The sequence below is a fragment of the Hydra vulgaris genome, chromosome 15 (genome assembly GCF_038396675.1).
Source record: "Hydra vulgaris chromosome 15, alternate assembly HydraT2T_AEP".
In the NCBI taxonomy this organism is placed as follows: Eukaryota; Metazoa; Cnidaria; class Hydrozoa; order Anthoathecata; family Hydridae; genus Hydra; species Hydra vulgaris.
In genome coordinates this window covers 11,066,468-11,085,700 of record NC_088934.1, presented here as the reverse complement: position 1 = coordinate 11,085,700, position 19,233 = coordinate 11,066,468, and the positions used below count along the sequence as shown (strand labels likewise).

At 30.0% G+C, this 19,233-nt stretch overlaps 2 protein-coding genes across 2 annotated transcripts; one reads left to right on the top strand and one right to left on the bottom strand.

The window, feature by feature from the left end:
• Positions 1–322: 322 nt before the first annotated feature.
• LOC136091755 (small heat shock protein C1-like) lies at positions 323–694 on the bottom strand. The gene has a single exon (XM_065819464.1). The coding sequence runs from the start codon at positions 692–694 to the stop codon at positions 323–325; it is 372 nt and encodes a 123-aa protein (XP_065675536.1).
• Positions 695–3,401: 2,707 nt separating this feature from the next.
• LOC136091754 (uncharacterized) lies at positions 3,402–18,726 on the top strand. The gene is made up of 12 exons (XM_065819463.1): positions 3,402–4,897; positions 5,019–5,150; positions 5,236–5,434; positions 5,539–5,911; positions 6,150–6,449; positions 8,398–8,670; positions 12,770–12,928; positions 13,099–13,287; positions 13,382–13,615; positions 14,369–14,520; positions 18,026–18,157; positions 18,653–18,726. The coding sequence occupies exons 1-10, from the start codon at positions 3,417–3,419 to the stop codon at positions 14,428–14,430; spliced, it is 3,402 nt and encodes a 1,133-aa protein (XP_065675535.1). The 5' UTR covers positions 3,402–3,416; the 3' UTR covers positions 14,431–14,520; positions 18,026–18,157; positions 18,653–18,726.
• Positions 18,727–19,233: the final 507 nt, after the last annotated feature.

The following is a 19,233-nucleotide window of genomic DNA, read 5'->3' as shown; positions in this document are numbered from 1 at the left end:
CCATAATATCTATACCTTAAATAATTGTTATTTGTTGCAGGCTTCTTTTAGTTTTGATCCTACCTTGAATTTTAGTTGATTGTAAGCGGCAATTTTTAATGAGTCACCTGTTCGAGGATTACGCCCGTTTCTTGCTGCAACTTTACTAATAGTAAAAATACCAAAACCAAGGAATGATATTCCCTTACTTTGTCCTATCGCCTCAATTACTGAAGAGGTAAACATGTCAATTACCTTCTCTGCTTCTACTTTTGTACATTGGTGCTGCTCTGAGATATGGGTGATAAATTCTGATTTGTTCATATATGGTTATTCTTCTTTGTTAATCGATTGATATTTCTTTTGGTTCAATAGGAGTTTGATCCATTATTCTAGAGAATTTAACTGTGAGCAGGCCATTTTCTAATTGAGCGGTAACATTATTTCTGTCTATATTTATAGGAACAGCTATCGTGTACTTAATCTTCTCTTGAGATTGCTTATCGGCTATATCCTTATTATCTTCATTATGGCTATTATTTGTGATACTATGCTGAGCACTTATTTCCAAATTATCATGAACTAGCTTTATTAAGATTTCCTGCTCAGAAAATCCTTGTAGAGCAACGGTCACTATACATTCTTTCTTATTATTGACTACTTTAACCTTTCCGCTTATATTATCCTTATAAAAGCTTCGGCGTAATTCCGACATTTGATTTTCTATATCGTTAAAAAACTTATGAAAGGTAAACTTGCGGTCGTTAAATACTGAATTCAGATAATCGTTAAAATTAATCATCAAATGGTTGCTTTTTATTACGGACTGAAGTTCATTGATTTGCCTTGTATAACCTAGTATAACTTCCTTTTGTCTATTATTCTGAAATAATAAATAAGCCGTGCAGCAGCTAAAGCTAAAAGTACTCCTGTAGTCAGGACACATTTATAATATTTACGGCAACTACCCGAATTACTGATTTGATTGTTTTCCATAGTTATATGTTCCTTAATAATTAATCATCATTTCTTCTGACCCCAAAGAAATGTAGTAACATAGTAAACAGATTAATAAAATCCAAATACAAGGTTAGTGCCCCGTATATGGCAATATTTCCTGCTCTTGTGGTACTACCGTTCATGCCGTAATATATAGATTTAAGCTTTTGTGTATCCCAAGCGGTAAGTATAGTAAATATACCTACACCTATAAATGAGACGGCAAAATCCAGAGCAAAATCCGGAGCGCAAGAACAAATTGATTAAACTTGCAATAACCAGACCTATTAAACCCATATAGGCAAATGAGCCTAAGCTTGTTAAATCTTTAAGCTTGTTAAGTCACAAAAAAAAACAACTGTAAAATCAACAATTAGAGAGTATAAATATGAAATTGTTCATAAAGTTCTGTTTCATTAACGTCTGTCATATGTAATGTAATGGAGAGTATAATAAGCGACACTTTGATGGAACAATTTGTTGAAAATAAATTAATATCTGATTTGCAGCATGGTTTTGTCTGTAGTAAAAACTGTTGCACAAATTTACTTGAGATTTAATTACACAGTCTCTGGAACGTGGTTTTTCAATTGATATAGTTATTTTGGACTTCTTTAAAGCATTTGATACAGTTGCACACAATAGATTGTTAATAAAATTAAAAGCACATTGTGAAAATGAAGTTTTAGTAAACTGGTTTAAAGCATATCTGACTAATAGAATTCAAATAGTTGTCCTTGGTACTTATAAATCAGAATGGAAGGGGGTAACAAGTGGAGTGCTGCATGGCTCAGTAATAGGTCCGCTATTATTTGTTATCTATATTGATGAGATAATACAATAAATAAAAAATTGCTGTAAGTTGTATGCCGACGATAGAAAAATTATTTCGGTTATTACAAATATCAACGATAACTATGCAACGCAAGAGGATTTATTGAACCTTAGTAAATGGAGAAAAAAATGGTTATTACACTTTAATAATGAAAAATGCAAAGTTATGCATATAGGAAAAAAAATCCTTGCTATAATAATTAGATAATACTTAGATAAAACCTAATGAAACTGCTGTATTGTTTGTTAGTTCGACCTCATTTGGAATTCGCTTCACCAATTTGGAATCCTTATTATAAAAAAGATCAATCAAATAGAACAAGTACAACAAAGAGCAACAAGAATAAGATGTTTAAAAGGTATGAAATATGAGGAACAATTAAAAGAATTTGGATTGATGTCATTACAAGAACGAAGAGAATGGAGCGACATAATAGAGTATTATAAAATTAAAAATGACATTCATAAAGTAAGTTGGAGAAACCCTCCAATAAACAACTTATATCCAAAAATAAGAGTTCATAATCAACAGTTGCACAAACAAAATGTTCTTATTTCGGAAACAAGAATGCATTACTTTACTAATAGGGTTGTTAATAAATGGAACAGTCTAACCTATGACGTTGTATAAACTTGAGGAACATGAGAAGGGCAATTCTAAATAACAATTGGTTATTATTTTGTTATATCTTGAATTTCATTATTTTTCAGTATTTTTCATTCTACTGTTAAAGTCACGCAACTATAGTTGAGTGACTCACATATTTTCATATGTACAGTAGGTACTTTAATATCGGCCGTAACTTTAGTCGGAAATTGCACTTGGTTTTTCATATACTTAGATAAACCCGATTTTTAGTCATCTCTGGATAGTGTGTTTTTTTAAAACCAGACTGCTCTTTAAATTCTTTAGATTTTAAAATAGGCTTGTTTGTATTTCAACATTGAATACTTAATCTTTTTATAAATAACTTGGAAATCCTTCATCCAGTGTGTTGTTAGTGAAAAATTTGATTTTCAAAACAAGGTAAGTTTTTATTTTCGAAATTTTTTGCTTTTTGTGCTAGATAGTCATTTTTTTATTAAATTTGCATAAGGATGTATGTATCTAATTTACTTTTGTGTATTTTTTATGTAAATAAATTACCCAATTTTAAAAATAAATGCTTCCCAACGAACTTACCCACAAGTAACCGGTTATTAATACCGATAATGGGCATTTGTGGTGTTGCACAATCCAATTTAGAATAAATACAAGTTTCAACACAAGTTTCTTAAACTACTATTGTTATTTTTTTTAAATATGGTTGAATTCTAATTTCATAAAATTTGACATTTTTTTTACTTAGTTATAATGATTATAAAGTGTAGTAAATTGTGCTTAGCTTAAATGGCATAATAATTAATAAATCAATAATAATATAATTGAAATAGCTATGTCTTATTTATCGTAGATTAGTTGCTAATCTACGATAAATAAGATTTATTTAAAAATTAATACTTAGTAGTTTTTCTTTGTTTTTATTACGTTGCCTTGTTAAATATTAAATATACAAATCCCTTTTTTTTTATTTCAATTTTTTACAATAACTTGTTTTTGTGACATGGAGAAAATAATTAAAAAGGCAAAAGACTTTGAAGATCTTCTTGGTTCCCACAAGTATAAAATACTTTCAAATGGTTTTGTGTACAATGTTTTTTTAAAACAGAACAGAAATGCTACAGAAACAGCTAAATATTTAATTCAGCAATTTAGTAAAAGTGAATGTAAAGTTTCATCATTAACACTATCAATTCTAAGAGTTAACGAAAAAATCCAGTTTTTTAAAAGACACATACATTATAGCTGGGATAGGATAGTTGTTTTTTTAAGTGAAGACTTCAAGTTTCCGCTAGCCAGGGCATCACTTCTCCCTGTTCAGCCAAAGACACCTCCTTCTGTGTCTCTATTAAAGACAAGGATTAACAGAGAATGTCATTCCTGTGAAAAAAGGAAACTTTATAATAAAGCCTTACTTACTCAAAACAAAAAGCTTAGGACAGTGATCAAAACAGTAAAAAAAGAGAAAACAACAATCAGTAAGACTTTTCAAGTTAAGAGAGTAAACCAACTAATTAAAAGAACCTCACGCCGGATCTCAAAATATCAGTTGAAGGCCCAAAAATATGAAGCTGATGTTATATCTTTAACAAAATCCTTGAAAAAGTTGAACCTCAAATGCAAAAGTTTGGTTAAAGAAAATAAAAGTTGTAAGAAGAAGATCCTGGCATTAGAATTTACTATTTTAGATTTAGAAAAAAAACTTAGAGTTCAAGACTTAGCATTGAAAGAAAGTGATATTACCATAGACCAGCTAAACTGCGACATCAATCAAATTGAAAAGGGTTCAATTTTTACAAAAGAAAAAAAAAGTTTCAATGCCTCATTGCGTCTGGTTGTTTACCATTGTCTTGAAAGCAACGTGCCTGTAGATGCCATACCTAAAGTGATCATGTCATGTGCAAGTCTTGGTAACGTGAATTTGAAGCCTCAAGATCTCCCCAATCTGTCAACGATTGCGCAGATGTCCAGAAAAATGGGAGTAATTGCTCTGCTACAAGTGGCAGAAACAATAATAAATGCTGATGTTGTGACATTAGCATTTGATGCAACAACAATTAAGGGCATTCACATAAATCAAATTCATTTTGCTACTAAGCAACAAATCCTTACAGCCAGCATTACTGAATTACCAGGAGGCAAGGCAGAGGACTATGTAAAACACATTACTGATACCATTGAGGATTTAGCCAACACATATGCAGCATATTATAAATTAGAGATTGCTGATGTAATGAAAAAACTAATGGGCAAAATAATGTCAAACTTGACAGACAGGGCCTCAGTTAACCATGCAGCAGTTGTGAAGCTAAACAGCATACTTGAAAAAGAGCTGTTAGAGTTAAACTGTCATCTGCATCCACTTGATGGAATAGCCAGTGAGACCAGGAAAGCACATCAAAAGCTGAATGATACAATACCCAGTACCACTTATGGGTCAGATTGCAGAGCTGCAAATCTTTTGTACAGCATTTCAAAGTTAAGGTCAATGTTTGAATTTTGTATTTGATCCAAATAATGTAAACAAACTGCATATTGTTACTTTTTTTATAAAATCAGAGTTTAATTGCTTGCTATATTTTAAATCTGCATTATTGTATTTCAGATACAAGGCCAAAGGAGATCCGCATGGTTTTAAATCCTTTCTCAAGCAAAGTGGATTATCTTGCAGTACTTTTCCAAGGTATGTTGGCAACCGATTGCACATACTGTTTTGTTCAGCTGGCATTGTATACAGGTACTGACAATTGGTATTCAACTATCTAGTCCATGCATTTGATTTTCCAATTGCAAATGCATAATTTATTTTATTCTGTTTTTAGGCACAGACAAATACTAGTCAACTATCTGGAGAAGTACTGCAACAACACGACTTTACTGAGGACATCTCTACTAAGAGATTTCAAGAATGAGGAGATAATGATCCATCTACAAGCCCTTGGACTCTGGGGCAAATTCTTAACTGGACCTTGGATGGCCCTTTTTTATGCAGAGGAAAAACAAAGAAACCATTTTGAATTGGTATGCAATTTTTTTTATTCTTACAATGAAACTTAAACATTTAATGCATGTATTAATTTATGATCTAAAAAAATAATTTCTAATAAAAAATAACTTCTTTTTAGGCTGAGTATCCCAAATCTGCAATTAAGGTTGTTGAAATACTTTGTAATGAGCCGGAATTTCTATTGTCGTCACAGTTAGATGCATTCGGTCGCCCACTGATTTCTGATGAGACATTGGTTACATTACGCATTATTGAAGGGAAGTATTTGGAGCAATTGCTTTCGGTTTTAAAAATAATAGCTAATGCTACAGTGACAGTTTTAAAAAGGCAGCTGTCAAGGTACTTGACTGGTGAACTCTCTACACCGAGCCAGTTCATGCAAGATAAGGCAGTTAGTGTCCCTATTAATAATATTTGGGCTGAGAAAACCCTTGGCATGATAGACTTTTTTACTCGCAGGGCGCCTAATGCTGAAATTTCATTTTTAGATGGCAAGACAAAGGTGAAGGTGAACAAATCTCTGGACTGGCTGTGTAATAATACAAAAAAAGAGCAAGAAAAATAGTTAAATTTTGTATATCTAGGGGGGCAGTTTCAAGAAAACAAAGTAAAGAGAGAAAGTTGAGAGCAGAAGAGTTAGCAAAGTTATGGTTAAAAGAAAAAGGTCAGAAAAGAGAAATGGAACAGAGAAATAGATTAGCTAGAGATATTAAAAAAAACTTATTTTAGAAAATAGTTTAGATATTGTACATAATTCCATTTTCTCTTCACTCTCAGAATACCAAAGAGTCAAAGTATTAGAAATGTTAAATGAGGATCCAGTTAAAATTGAAGGAGCTAGAGTTGAACATTTATGGAATGAGGAGAGGGATGAAGTAGCTTATAAGGGAAGAATAGTTATGAAGTTACCACCAGTTACTGGAAAAGTTGTTAGTTTTATAATTGCATATTGGAAAGAGGATGAAGAAGAAGATGATCCAGAAGACTTTAAAATACCAGTAGAAAACCTCTTGGCTGACGTTGCTCTTGGTGATTTAGTTTTCTATTGATTCAGGTTCTACATTTAGTTACCGGTATTTAAATATTAGACAAATGTTTACAATAGTATTTTATTTTAGTTATGCATTTTAATTTTTTTGTTCTTTTGAACGTATCATTTTTTATGATTAATTGTGTTTAACTTTATGTTGTTTTCAATTTTACTCCATTTTAAAAAATTTTCAATATTATATTGATAATTAATATTTATATGAGCCTCCTTTCAGCAGACTAGTAATTTGTACCTTAAACATAAAGTTAATGTAATGAGTCATATACCTTAGAAAAATAAGTCTTCTTTGCACTTAGTTTGTGAACTATTAATTTTTAAATTGCATCCTCGTCAAAATTCACCCCCACTCCACTTTGTTTTTTGTATCTGATAAGATGAAAATAAGCTATTTGATCCATAAAAAATTTAATAAATTAAAGATCTAATAATGATGAATCACTGTTTTAAATTTTATTACATTATCTCAGTCGGTTTTGTACTTATGCAGTTTTTAGTGCCAGTAACGCAAAATATTGGTCACGGTTTTTCTTAATTTTCTATAGCAGAAAATACCACTTTTACACGCGGAAAAAAAATCATAACTTCCGTCATAGTTAACATAGACAGGCAAATTAGGCGTCATTGGATAGCTCTCATTAAGCTCTATGTAACAGCATAAGTTTTGTAATTGTATTATTATATTGAATTTTTTATCAAAGTACCTATGTACAGTTAACATTGTCTTTTATTTTATTTAAGTTCCCCAAGAAGTCCTTACAATCTTATCTCAGAGCACTGTGGTTGAGCATTTAATTGGAAGTTCACGCCTCCTTCCTTATCGATGTCACAAAACTTGCCCAGAGATGGGTTTGAACCACAAATCGTTTATTTCTGAGGCAAGTTCGCAACCCCTGCCATGGCTGCACTATTATTATTATTATTATTATTATTATTATTATTATTATTATTATTATTATTATTATTATAAGGTATTAACAAACATATACTGTCCATTAATATTATTTTCCTTGTATGCTAAAAGATTTTTTAATGAGAAAAAGTTTTAAAATGAAATTTATTGATACTGCCATTAAACCAATTGTTTACCCTAATTTTTTTTTAATTTGAATGTTCATGTTTGGTTATATATATACATACTCATGTGTGGTTCAGAAGAATTTCCATAATGCTATTTTATTACTAAAATATGACATTATGGAAGTGTTAAAACAGTTTTTTATTAAGTAAACCATCATAAAGGATGATATGTTTACAACATAAATGCATAATATTTATTACAATTTCAATCAGAGACAGAAGATTGTTGGTTCATTCATTATTGAATATTAATTCATTCGTCGTCTATTTTTGTTATTATTATTTCCTCATTTAGTGTTGATTTCTTATTGATATTCATTATTTATTTATTCTGACTAAGTGCAGTTATTCAACAACGAAGCTAAAATAATGTGGTAGTGTGAATGAATCAATAATGAAGGTAAAATAATAAAGTGATAAACCTTATTTGAATTGGTTTAAAACGAATGCAACTACGTAAATTAACATAATTAAGTTTAATCAAGTTGATTTAATTATTTGTGAATGAATTAAAAATAGATTTCAATATAAGTTAGTTTTTTATTCAATATCTTTATGTTCCCTGATTGTTGTCCCCCTCCCCCAAAAAATTTTTTAATACTTCATTGCTGAAAATTTATTCTTAACCACTATTTTAATGTATTATAAGTTGAAAATGTATTCTTTACCACTATTTTATTGTATTTTAATTTGAAAATTTGATTCTTTACCACTATTTTTTTGTATTTTATGTTAAAGATTTATTCTTTACCCTATATTAATGTATTTTAATTTGAAAATGTATTCTTTACCACTATTTTTATGTATTTTAAGGTGAAAATATTCTTTTCTACTATTTTATTTTTTTAGAGTGTACAGTTAATAATGGTTCAATCGATATTGTTTGTGACAACTGTTTACTTGATGTTGAGTTTCGCTGTGTTAAAAGTCAGAAATGCATTTCAAACAGATTTTTGTGTGACTATGTAAAAGATTGCGATGATGCATCAGATGAATTAAACTGCAATTACACAGAATGCACAGCAGGCGATTTTCAATGTGAAAATAAACATTGTATTCTTTTATCTCATCGATGTGATAACACTGATGATTGTGGTGATAACATTGATGAAGTATCTTGTGGTAACAATAAGATTATTTTATATAATAAAAATAATTTTTTTCTTTTTTATTAAATCATAAGAGTCATGAAAACCAACATTTGTCTAAATTTAAAACTTGTTTCAGGTGTTTATTCGCAAAACTTTTGTAAAAAATTTGTAAACTTTTTTTTTTTTTTTTTTTAAACATCTTCGCTTCCAACAAGGCTGCAAGCAGCCACTAATTAAAGTTGGAAGTTACTGCAAGAGAAAAGATGAAGGTTGTAGAGCAAGATAACGATTGAGGACGATTTAAAAGATTGCAAATTATATGAATCAGGAAAGCAAGATGAAGGAAGCGAATTCCAAAGAACTGATGTTCGAGGAAAAAAACTAGACGAATAAGCGTTTTTGGAGCACTTAGGAACAGTCACAGAAAAAAGATGACACTTAATTGAATGACGAGTAACACGAGAATGAATTTTAGTAGATGGCACAAGAGACGCTAGCTCTTTAGAGCAGTGCCCATTATAGTATTTGTAGAAAAGAGAAAGAGAAGCAACATTACGACAATGTGATAATGGTTGAAGGTTGGCTGCAAGAGCAGGTCCAACTATGTTTACAATGCGTTTTTGCACCTTGTCTAAAAGAGAAAGGGCATCATTAGAAGATCCGCCCCAGATATGGCAACAGTATTCCATACAAGGCCGGATTTGAGATTTATAGAGATAGAGAAAAGAATCCAGAGTAAGAAAGTGGCGAGCTCGATAAAGAGATGCAACCTTAGCAGATGCTAATTTTGCAACCAATTTGATATATGGTTTCCAAGAAAGATTGGAAGTAAGAGTTAATCCTAGAAGATAAAGAGTAGGTGACTCATCGAGTACATCACCGTTCATAAATATAGGAAGATCTAAATTATTGCGATAACGATTGGCTGAAAACAATTGAGTTTTATCTGAATTAAAGTTCACCAGCCACTGTGAGCCCCATGCTGTAGCAGAAGTGAGATCCTTTTCAAGCTCAAATGCCCCCTCAAGACAATCAGAGGGTGTTGGTTTCTTATCACGACAAGAATAAATGGTAGTATCATCAGCAAACAATGCCACCTTAGATGTGAGAATATCTGGAAGATTTTTAATGTAAATTAAAAAGAGTATAGGGCCAAGGATAGAACCTTGAGGAACCCCTGAAGTTACAGAATAAGAAGAAGAGTGTTGTCCATTGAGGACAACTTTTATGCTACGATTGGAAAGGAAGGATTCAATGATCTTAAAGATGTTGCCGGATACACCATAAGAAGAAAGCTTATGTAGAAGACCAGCATACCAAACTTTATCAAACGCTTTTGAAATGTCAAGAGCGATGGCCTTAACCTCTCCACCTTTATCTAATGCACGATAAAACCTGTCAGTTATTACTGTTAGCAAATCAGCTGTAGGACGAGAAGATCGAAACCCATATTGATGGTCAGAAAGTAAGTTATTAGATTCAAGATAAGAAATTAAGTGTTTGTTAATTAAAGATTCAAAAACCTTGCTTATGATAGGAAGAAGACTTATGGGACGGTAGTTAGACGAATCAGATCGCTACCCAGAATTTTTGAAGATAGGGATAATAGATGCGGCTTTCCAACAGGCTGGAAAACAAGACTCTGATAAGCACTTGTTGAATAGTTTTGAGAGTATAGACGACAGCTCCGGAGAACACTTCTGCAAGACAATAACAGGTATGTTGTCTGGGCCACAAGCTGTAGAAGAGTCTAGGCAGGAGATCACTTTAGATACAGATGCTGGAGTGATATGAATGTCAAGCAATGGATCAACCTGCTTGTTGGCAATATCCGGTAGAACCCAATTAGTGGAATCAAGAGATGATATTGATGAAAAGTTTATAGCAAACATTTCGGCTTTGTCTTTAGGTGAGGTGACAAAGTCTGAACCATACAAGAGAGGTGGAATTATAGATTTGCCCTTATTATTGATATTAATAAAGATTCTCCAGAAATCACGAGAGCCTAATTTTTGAGATGAGATACGAGATTTCATGACCTGAGAATAGCGGGTTTTGGTGTTAGACAAAACCTTTTTACACTTGTTTCTAGCAGTAATAAACAGACGTCTGTTTTCTGGAGAATTGTTTTGCTGATAAATATGGAAGTAACGGTTTCGATTGGCAATCGCAGCAGCACGGTGTGAGGAAAACCATGAGGAGAGTGAGGCTTGACCTGGAATCGTCGAGAGGGAATAAAAGATTCCATGCCAGCCTGAATCCACGAAGTTATGTAAGAAGCACATTTGTCGACAGGAAGTTGAAAGATTTCTACCCAAGGGCCATCACAAAGAAAATCACAGAAAGAATCCCAGTCAGCTTTACTGTAGTTGTAAGAGGTTCGATAATAGGGGTATTCAGGTGATGAAGAAGAATGAGGTATTAGTTTTAAAGAGATCAAACTGTGATCAGAAGCACCTAAGGGTGAATGTGGAGAAACTGAGCACTGACTAGGATCAGAAACAAGACATAAGTCGAGTAGAGAAGGTAAATGATTAGGGTTGTCAGGAAAGCGAGTTGGAAAGTTGACTATTTGAGTTAGGGATTGAGAAAGGCAAAAGTTGTGGGCTTTAATGCCTGTTAATGCCTGTGAGTCAAGCCATTCAGAGTGATGAGCATTATAGTCACCGACAATAACTATATTAGCTGATGGATAAAGAGAGATGGCATGGTCAATACGATCAGAAATAACATCAAAAAGAGTGCAGTCTTGAGATGAAGGAGAGCGATATAGAACAAAGAAAAAGGCAATAGAGTGAAGTGGTGCTAAACGAAAGCACATGAAAGAATAGTCTGTGGATTCAAACCTAGTTTCACGACAAACAGGTGAATTCTTACGAATGTAAATGCCCAGGCCAAGCATGTGACTATTGGAGTCTTGACGAATCAGAGGAAAATAACCATCAACACTAAGATCACAAGATGAGACAGCTGAACTCAAATTAGTCTCACAAAGAGCAAGTAGGTCTGGTGAACTTTGCAAGAGATAAGACTCAACAGAAGAAAAGTTACTTCGAAGACCACGAATATTAGTGAATGATAGGTTTAGAGAACTTGGTGATGATGACGGTTTTTTGTGTTTTATAGTTTTTGGTACTTTATTCATTTTTAAATTAGATTGAAGAACTTGACTCAAAGCATAGATAGTACTCAGAACACCGTTTAATAGCCCAAGCAATTGCCTCATTACTACTAATAAACCCTAAGCCGTAACAAAGGGCTTCAAATGGGGCCTCCGCAAAGCACACCAAAAGTATAAACAGGGACACTATCCATGCGCAACATGGCACTGTTAATACTTTGATATTTTTCAGCTGTTGATGGAATCAGCCTCTCTGAGAGCTACCACAGAGTTCGGGAAACCTGACTACCAGCCGGCCTCAGAACCATAAAACTGAGTTTTAGAGCTGTACCCTCATAAGGAGATAATAGAATGAGTTGCCTAGTCATAAAAACAGTGACACAAGCAAACCCATGCATTGAGTCAAGAAGATCCAGCATTCAACATCCTAAACTGGAAACAATGTATTAAAAATACATCTGCGCCAGCCTAATAGATGAAGAAGGGGTGCAAGGCTGGTCAACAGATAGAATCTGTTTGCCCCTTAAGTCTTTGCCTAGGAGGCCTTCTACAAGACAGTAGCTGGGTGCATTTAACATCTGCCCAAGATGAGTATTTTTATCGAGACACCATCTCTAGCCTTTACTCAACCAAGAGCCCCAAGGCAGGGGGTGTTTTATATCGGAGTTGGCATCTCCTAGCCTTTGCCTAAAAAGGCGTATCCTACAAGGCAGCAGGACATGAAGCAGATTGGACAGGCAGCAGATTGGACAAGGCAGCAAGACATGAAGCAGACTTACAACTTGTATTTTAGTTCTTAAAGGGATTGCCCCCCCCCCACCTAAGATTATCAAGGTGTTCCAAAAAGGTCACAAAGCATTGCTCTGTGACTAGGAAAATGGATCACGGTCTTGTCAAAGAGCATTTAGCAAGGAAGTTTACAACAACAGTAAACTATAATATGTAATATCTATAAATAATGATTATTTTTCAGGTAGTTTGATCGGAAAAACATGCAAAGATACAGAATGAAAATGTGAAAATTCAACAAAGTGTATTCCTATAGATTCTGTGTGTAATGAAATTAATGACTGCCCTTTATCCGACGATGAAGGGCCTTTATGCAAACTAAATGGATGTTTGCAAAAAAATGGTGGTTGTTATCATTTTTTCAGCCAAACACCAAATAGTTAGATTTATTATTGTTATTAACCAAAGGGTTAGCTTTATTTGTTTTTATTAATTATTAGGTTATCTTTTTTTTGTTATTAATCAATAGGCTAGCTTAGCTCTTGTAGTTAAAATGATGAGGTTCAACCTTTTATAAATTATCAAAAAAATTTACTTGCAAATATTTAGGTGTACAGTGCAGCTGTCGATCAGGATACATACTATCTAATGATTCACAGACTTGTGAAAATATCAATGAGTGTTTTATTAATAATGGTATGTGTAGTCAGCTTTGCTATGATACCAAATGGTCTTATAAGTGCATATGCGCGGAAGGATACTTTTTACGTGAAGGAAGTCAGTCATGTACAGCTGGTGGTAAAATATCTTTTTTAAATGTTCTTTTTATAACTAATTTTTAATGACTTTTTGTGAGAGTTAATTAGTTTTATCTTTCATTCCTTTTTTATAGGTCCAAGTCCAAGTATTATTTTCTCAGATGGTAAATCAATACGTGAGATCAACTCAGCAACAGATGGTTTAAAATCGTTAGTAGATGGATTATCAAATGCAATTGGTGTAGACTTTCATTGGCAAGAGCAGCGCTTGTATTGGTCAGATGTTGGTACTGATAAAATTGAGCGAATGTTTCTAAATGGATCAGGTCGTGAAGTAATAATTAGCCAAGGGATGAATTCACCTGAAGGTAAATTTCAGTTTATTTGTTTAAAAAATAAAGTTAATAAATGATAATTTTTATAAAGAAAAAAGTAATAATGATTATGACAATAAACTTACGACTGCATAAGTAGTAACACTTTAGTAACTAACTGCATTATAAAAGTAATAAAACTATAAAAGTGTCATTACTTTTATAACACACTTATAACTTTTATAATTCATTCTTTGTTCAAACAACATAAGTAATCCCAAATTTTAATTGAGTAATCCCAATTTTTAATTGAGTGATCCCAAATTTTAATTGAGTAATCCCAAGTTTTAATTGAAGTAGAAAAGCATCTTGAAAAAATAGAGTGGATATTCAAATATTATTAAAAACTTCAGGAAATTATACAAATACGTACTTTTATGAGAAATGTTAAGCATTTTTAAAATGTTACTAATGATCCACAAAAATGTGAGTTAATTTTAAAATCAACCAATAAAAAGTTTTTATTGGTTGATTTGACAATATTGTTTTATGAATGTTTTAATGCTATTTAATAAACAAAAAACATTTTATAATGGCAAATAAATTCTATAAATCAAAATTAAGGAGATTGTTGAAAATTAAGGAGATGTATACATATATATTTTATGTTTTTTATGCTAAGGTATAGTATATTAATTTATAATTGATGTAGGTATAGTATATTAATTGATGTGGAATTGTATTTAAAGGTTTATTTAAAGCTTCAAAAATGATTTGTGTACTCATTAAAAACAAGTTTATTTTTAGGCATTGCAATTGATTGGGTAGCAGAAAATATTTATTGGTCTGACGTGTTTGGATACTATTGAAGTAGAAAAACTAGATGGAACAATGCGATCAGTTCTTATTTCTTATGATATTGATGCACCACGAGCTCTTGCTGTTGATCCAAGATATGGGTGATTTTTTTATTTTTGTTCTTTTTAATGCCAGATTTTTAATTTGGAAACTTTTATTGATTTGTTTACTTAATTTATTTATTTACATTTTTTATTATAAATCTAATAATAAAATGCATTACATATATAAACATACATACATACATACATACATATATATATATATATATATATATATATATATATATATATATATATATATATATATATATATATATATATATATATATGTTTATATATATATATATATATATATATATATATATATATATATATATATATATATATATATATATATATATATATATATATATATATATATATATATATATATATATATATATATATATATATATATATATGTATATATACAGTATTGCTTAAAAGTTTAGCACGCAGTAGAATTAAATTTACTTTTTTTCCATATGTTTTTTTTTTTTCAGTTAGTAAAGCTTTAAAAAAAAGTTTTCTTCTATTTATCAATTAACAAGACATAAACAGGTAAAATAAGACAAATTAAAAAAAGTTTGTTAAGGCAAATTCTTTTTTTAAAGTATACCACTTAATGCATGTACATTAAGTGGTATTTTAAGCATTAAAAAAAGCTGCTCATAAGTTTAGCACGCTAGCTCTTCTTAAAGGTTTTAAGGAGAGCTTTTATAAATTTATTGTGGTAGAAGTTGCATCATAGTAAATTAAACTCCTTTTTAATGAAATATTACAAAAATATATTTAAAGTAGTATGTAGTATTTCAAAAGTTTGTTTTAAATTAATTCATCTTTTTTGCTTAATTCTAGATTATAATAATAATAGAAGTCTGAAAATTTCCCATGGTAAGAAAAACAATGAGTTAAGAAATCAAACTGCATATTGTTGGCCCTAATATGGGAGATCACTCTAAAATTGAAATATCTCGAATTTTAAAGTCTGTTTCACCATCATGTTTAAGTAGAACTATTGATAAGTTTGATGACACTGGTAGTACTGCTGACAAAAAGCGTCGTGGGCGACCAAGAAAGACAAATATCACTGATGATAATTCTATTTATAGAATTGCTAGAAAAAAATCCTAAGTACTCAGCAAAACAGATTGCACAAGAAATAAACCTGGCACTTAAAAATCAAATATCAAGGCAAACAGTTAATAGAGACTAATAGACCGTAAGCTGTTGAGCTATGTTGCTGCCAGAAAACCATTATTAAAACCAACAGACCGTTTAAAACAAATTAAATTTTGTAAAGCGATTTTAAAAATGAGTAATTATGAATTAAGAAAAATTGCTTTTAGTGATGAATCTAACTACACCGTCCTAATTCCACAAAGCAAAATCTGTACCAGAATGGTTTGAGCAAAACAATATCAAGGTACTTCAGTGGCCAGCTAGATCACCTGATCTGAATCCAATTGAAAATGTTTGGACTGTGTTGGACCAAAAACTTACCAAAAAACCAGTAACTTCATCTGAAAATCTAAGAGAAAATTAAAAAAAGTTCTTTACTGATTTGACAGTTGAATATTGTCGTAAACTTTTTGATTCTATACGAAGTTCATTATGCATAAATATTCATTATGCATAAAAAATAAAGGTGGTCACATTCCTTGTTAAGGTTCGACCTAAAACAACTTCAAACCAAAATGTGCTAAACTTATGAGCAGCTTTTTTTTTCAATAATAATAAATATAATTTCTTCCAAAAAACTTAATATATATTTTTCATTGTTTTTATTTAATTTTTTCTTTTAATATGTTCTAAATATCCTAAAAAAATTTTCTTTTATTGATTCTGCTGCATGCTAAACTTTTGAGCATTATTGTGTGTGTGTGTGTGTGTGTGTGTTTGTGTGTGTGTATAAGTATATATATATATATATATATATATATATATATATATATATATATATATATATATATATATATATATATATATATATATATATATATATATATATATATATACAGGGCTTGTGAAGAAAATCGTCAAGCGCGTTATATCGCGCTCGTAAAATTAGAATATGTTTTCATCGGGCGTGATTATGTGCGCTCGAGATAACGTCGGCGAGCGCAATCATGAAAATTGCTAAAGGCGATACTCATAAAAAGCTTTTTCTTTTTTATATCTTTTTTTATTTGTTACATTATTCTTTCGTCAAAAAATGTTTGAATTAGTATCACATTTATGAAACTACTTCAACGAAAGAGATTTTTTTACTTCCAAACTTCTTGTTTATTGTCAGATCGCGATTTTATTTTTAACTATTTATGTTATAAAAAAATAATATCAAACAAAAACGCAACATCTTATTGATTTAGTATTGAAGTATAATTAAGTGACTTAGTTTTGCTTCGTTGTTTTGATATATGTATTTTAAAATCTTACTTTGTAAACTTAATTAACGGTTAATGGTTTTTATATTTCTTGATATTTTTTATTTAAATTAATTATTTAATTTTTTTCTAAAATTTCTTTTTTTAATTACGTTTTTTTATCATAAAAATATAACACAAGAATAATTTGAAATAATAATAAATAAGAATAACTTTTCATTTAATAAATATTGACATCGTTACTTAGTTTTCTTTTCGAATGTCCTTAATTGCGAACATTCTAAACAACAGAATCGTTTTAAATTTGAGTTAAAATAAATAATAGTTAATAAAAAATCTATACTATGAACAAAAACTAATTTTAAAAATTGCTCTATTATTAATATTTATTTTTATTATAAACGATGTGTGGAATATTACAAACAATAAATCAAATAAATTTTACTTGATATTTTCAAAAGATTAAAAAACTCCGCAGTTTTAATTTTCTTATAATGGTTTTCTAATTTTCTATTCTTATTTTGTTTGCGCCTTTTTGTATTTGCATTGCGTTTCCACGTGCACACTCCATTATTGAAATTAGTGACGATTAACGACTTTAAACTGCTCATTCATTACGTTAGTGCAAAAGAGAACGACGTTGTGCTTTTTATATTTTATATCAGTTGTTTGATAACAGAATATCTTTAATAAAAAATATTTTTTAAATATTTTATGAAAATAAAAAAATAATCTTGAACTATTGGACAAGCGTTATTTTATACGCTCATTATAAGCTGAACGAGCGTTGTTTATCGCGCCTAGAACGTTTGAAAATACCGTTTACGGGCGCGTTGATCGCGCTCGCTTCATCACAAGCCCTGTATATATATATATATATATATATATATATATATATATATATATATATATATATATATATATATATATATATATATATATATATATATATATATATATATATATATATATACATATATGTATATATATATATATACATATATATTTACTTATATATGTATATATATATATATATATATATATATATATATATATATATATATATATATATATATATATATACATATATATATATATATATATATATATAAAATTCAGAATCTTTGTTTTATTGTTATTTATTTATATTTATTTTTTTTTCTATTATTTATTTAAAGTTTTATGTTTTGGACTGATTGGGGAAAACAACCACGTGTTGAACGTGCTGATATGGATGGAAATAATAGATTGATTTTGCGTAAAACAGAAATAATAGGGCCTAATGGTCTTACTCTTGACCTTACTACAAAGTAAGATATTGATTTAACTTATAGAAAATAATTACTTTACTTCATTAACATTGAAAATTTGTTAAATATATTTAGTTAAAACTTAGTTTTAGCTAAATACATTTAGTTTTTACAAAAGTATATTTAGTTTAAACAAAAAGTTGAGTTTTTGTGAACTTAAGACGGTTTTTGTGAACTCTAGAAGTATTAAAACATGTTTTGTTATGATTTGCATTTATTTTAAGATCAAAATTATAACTGTAATTTTATATATAAACTATAATGAAAATAAATTACAAATAAAGTATATAAATATAGTTTAATATTACATAATATTTAATATTACAAAGTTATATAATATTACAAGGCATTGTATATTTTATATATATCAATACTTATATATATAAGAATAAAACTATTTATATATATATCAATACTTATATATAAAAGGGTAGTTATAATTTTAAAATAATCAATTACAAATATTATAATATTACAACCTTTTTTCCCCCTTAGAAAAGTCTACTTTGCTAATGCTAGATTAGACATTATAGTTTCCATGAACTACGATGGACTTAACCAAAAAACAATTCTCAAACAAAACATTTTGAAACATCCTTTTGGCTTATCGGTGTTTGAAGACTATGTATATTTTTCAGAATGGACTCCAAGCTCTATAAGAAGGGCAAGTAGAATTAGTGGTGGTCAAAAATATTTTTTTAATGCTTCATTAGTTAGACTAATGGCGATTCAAGTTGTTCATCCAGCTAGACAACCCATAAATAACTTTTTCATTAACTACTGTCTTTCACACAAACGCTCACATTTATTTGTTCTGAGACCGCAAGGATATAATTGCAAATGCCCCTATGGAATGGAGCTCATTGATGCTTATACTTGTATCGGTAAATTTAATTTTAAATTAAGATACATAAAAAAATAAATTATATTTCCAATACTTGACTAGGATAGGGATAGTATGAAGAAATGAATAGAAACTGTTATTATTATGTTTATATGATAATGTTGATTTAAAAACAAACAAGAATATAGCTATATAAGTCTTATGATATACATTTTTTTTTTTAAATTTTTTA

What these genes read in the sequence shown, in the direction of transcription:
- LOC136091754 (XM_065819463.1), top strand. Translation starts at nt 3,417, where the DNA reads ATGGAGAAAATAATTAAAAAGGCAAAAGACTTTGAAGATCTTCTTGGT. An exon ending in TACAGCATTTCAAAGTTAAG is followed by an intron (nt 4,898 to 5,018) that starts GTCAATGTTTGA and finishes ATTGTATTTCAG; the next exon opens with ATACAAGGCCAAAGGAGATC. An exon ending in AAAGAAACCATTTTGAATTG is followed by an intron (nt 5,435 to 5,538) that starts GTATGCAATTTT and finishes ACTTCTTTTTAG; the next exon opens with GCTGAGTATCCCAAATCTGC.
- LOC136091755 (XM_065819464.1), bottom strand. Translation starts at nt 694, where the DNA reads ATGTCGGAATTACGCCGAAGCTTTTATAAGGATAATATAAGCGGAAAG.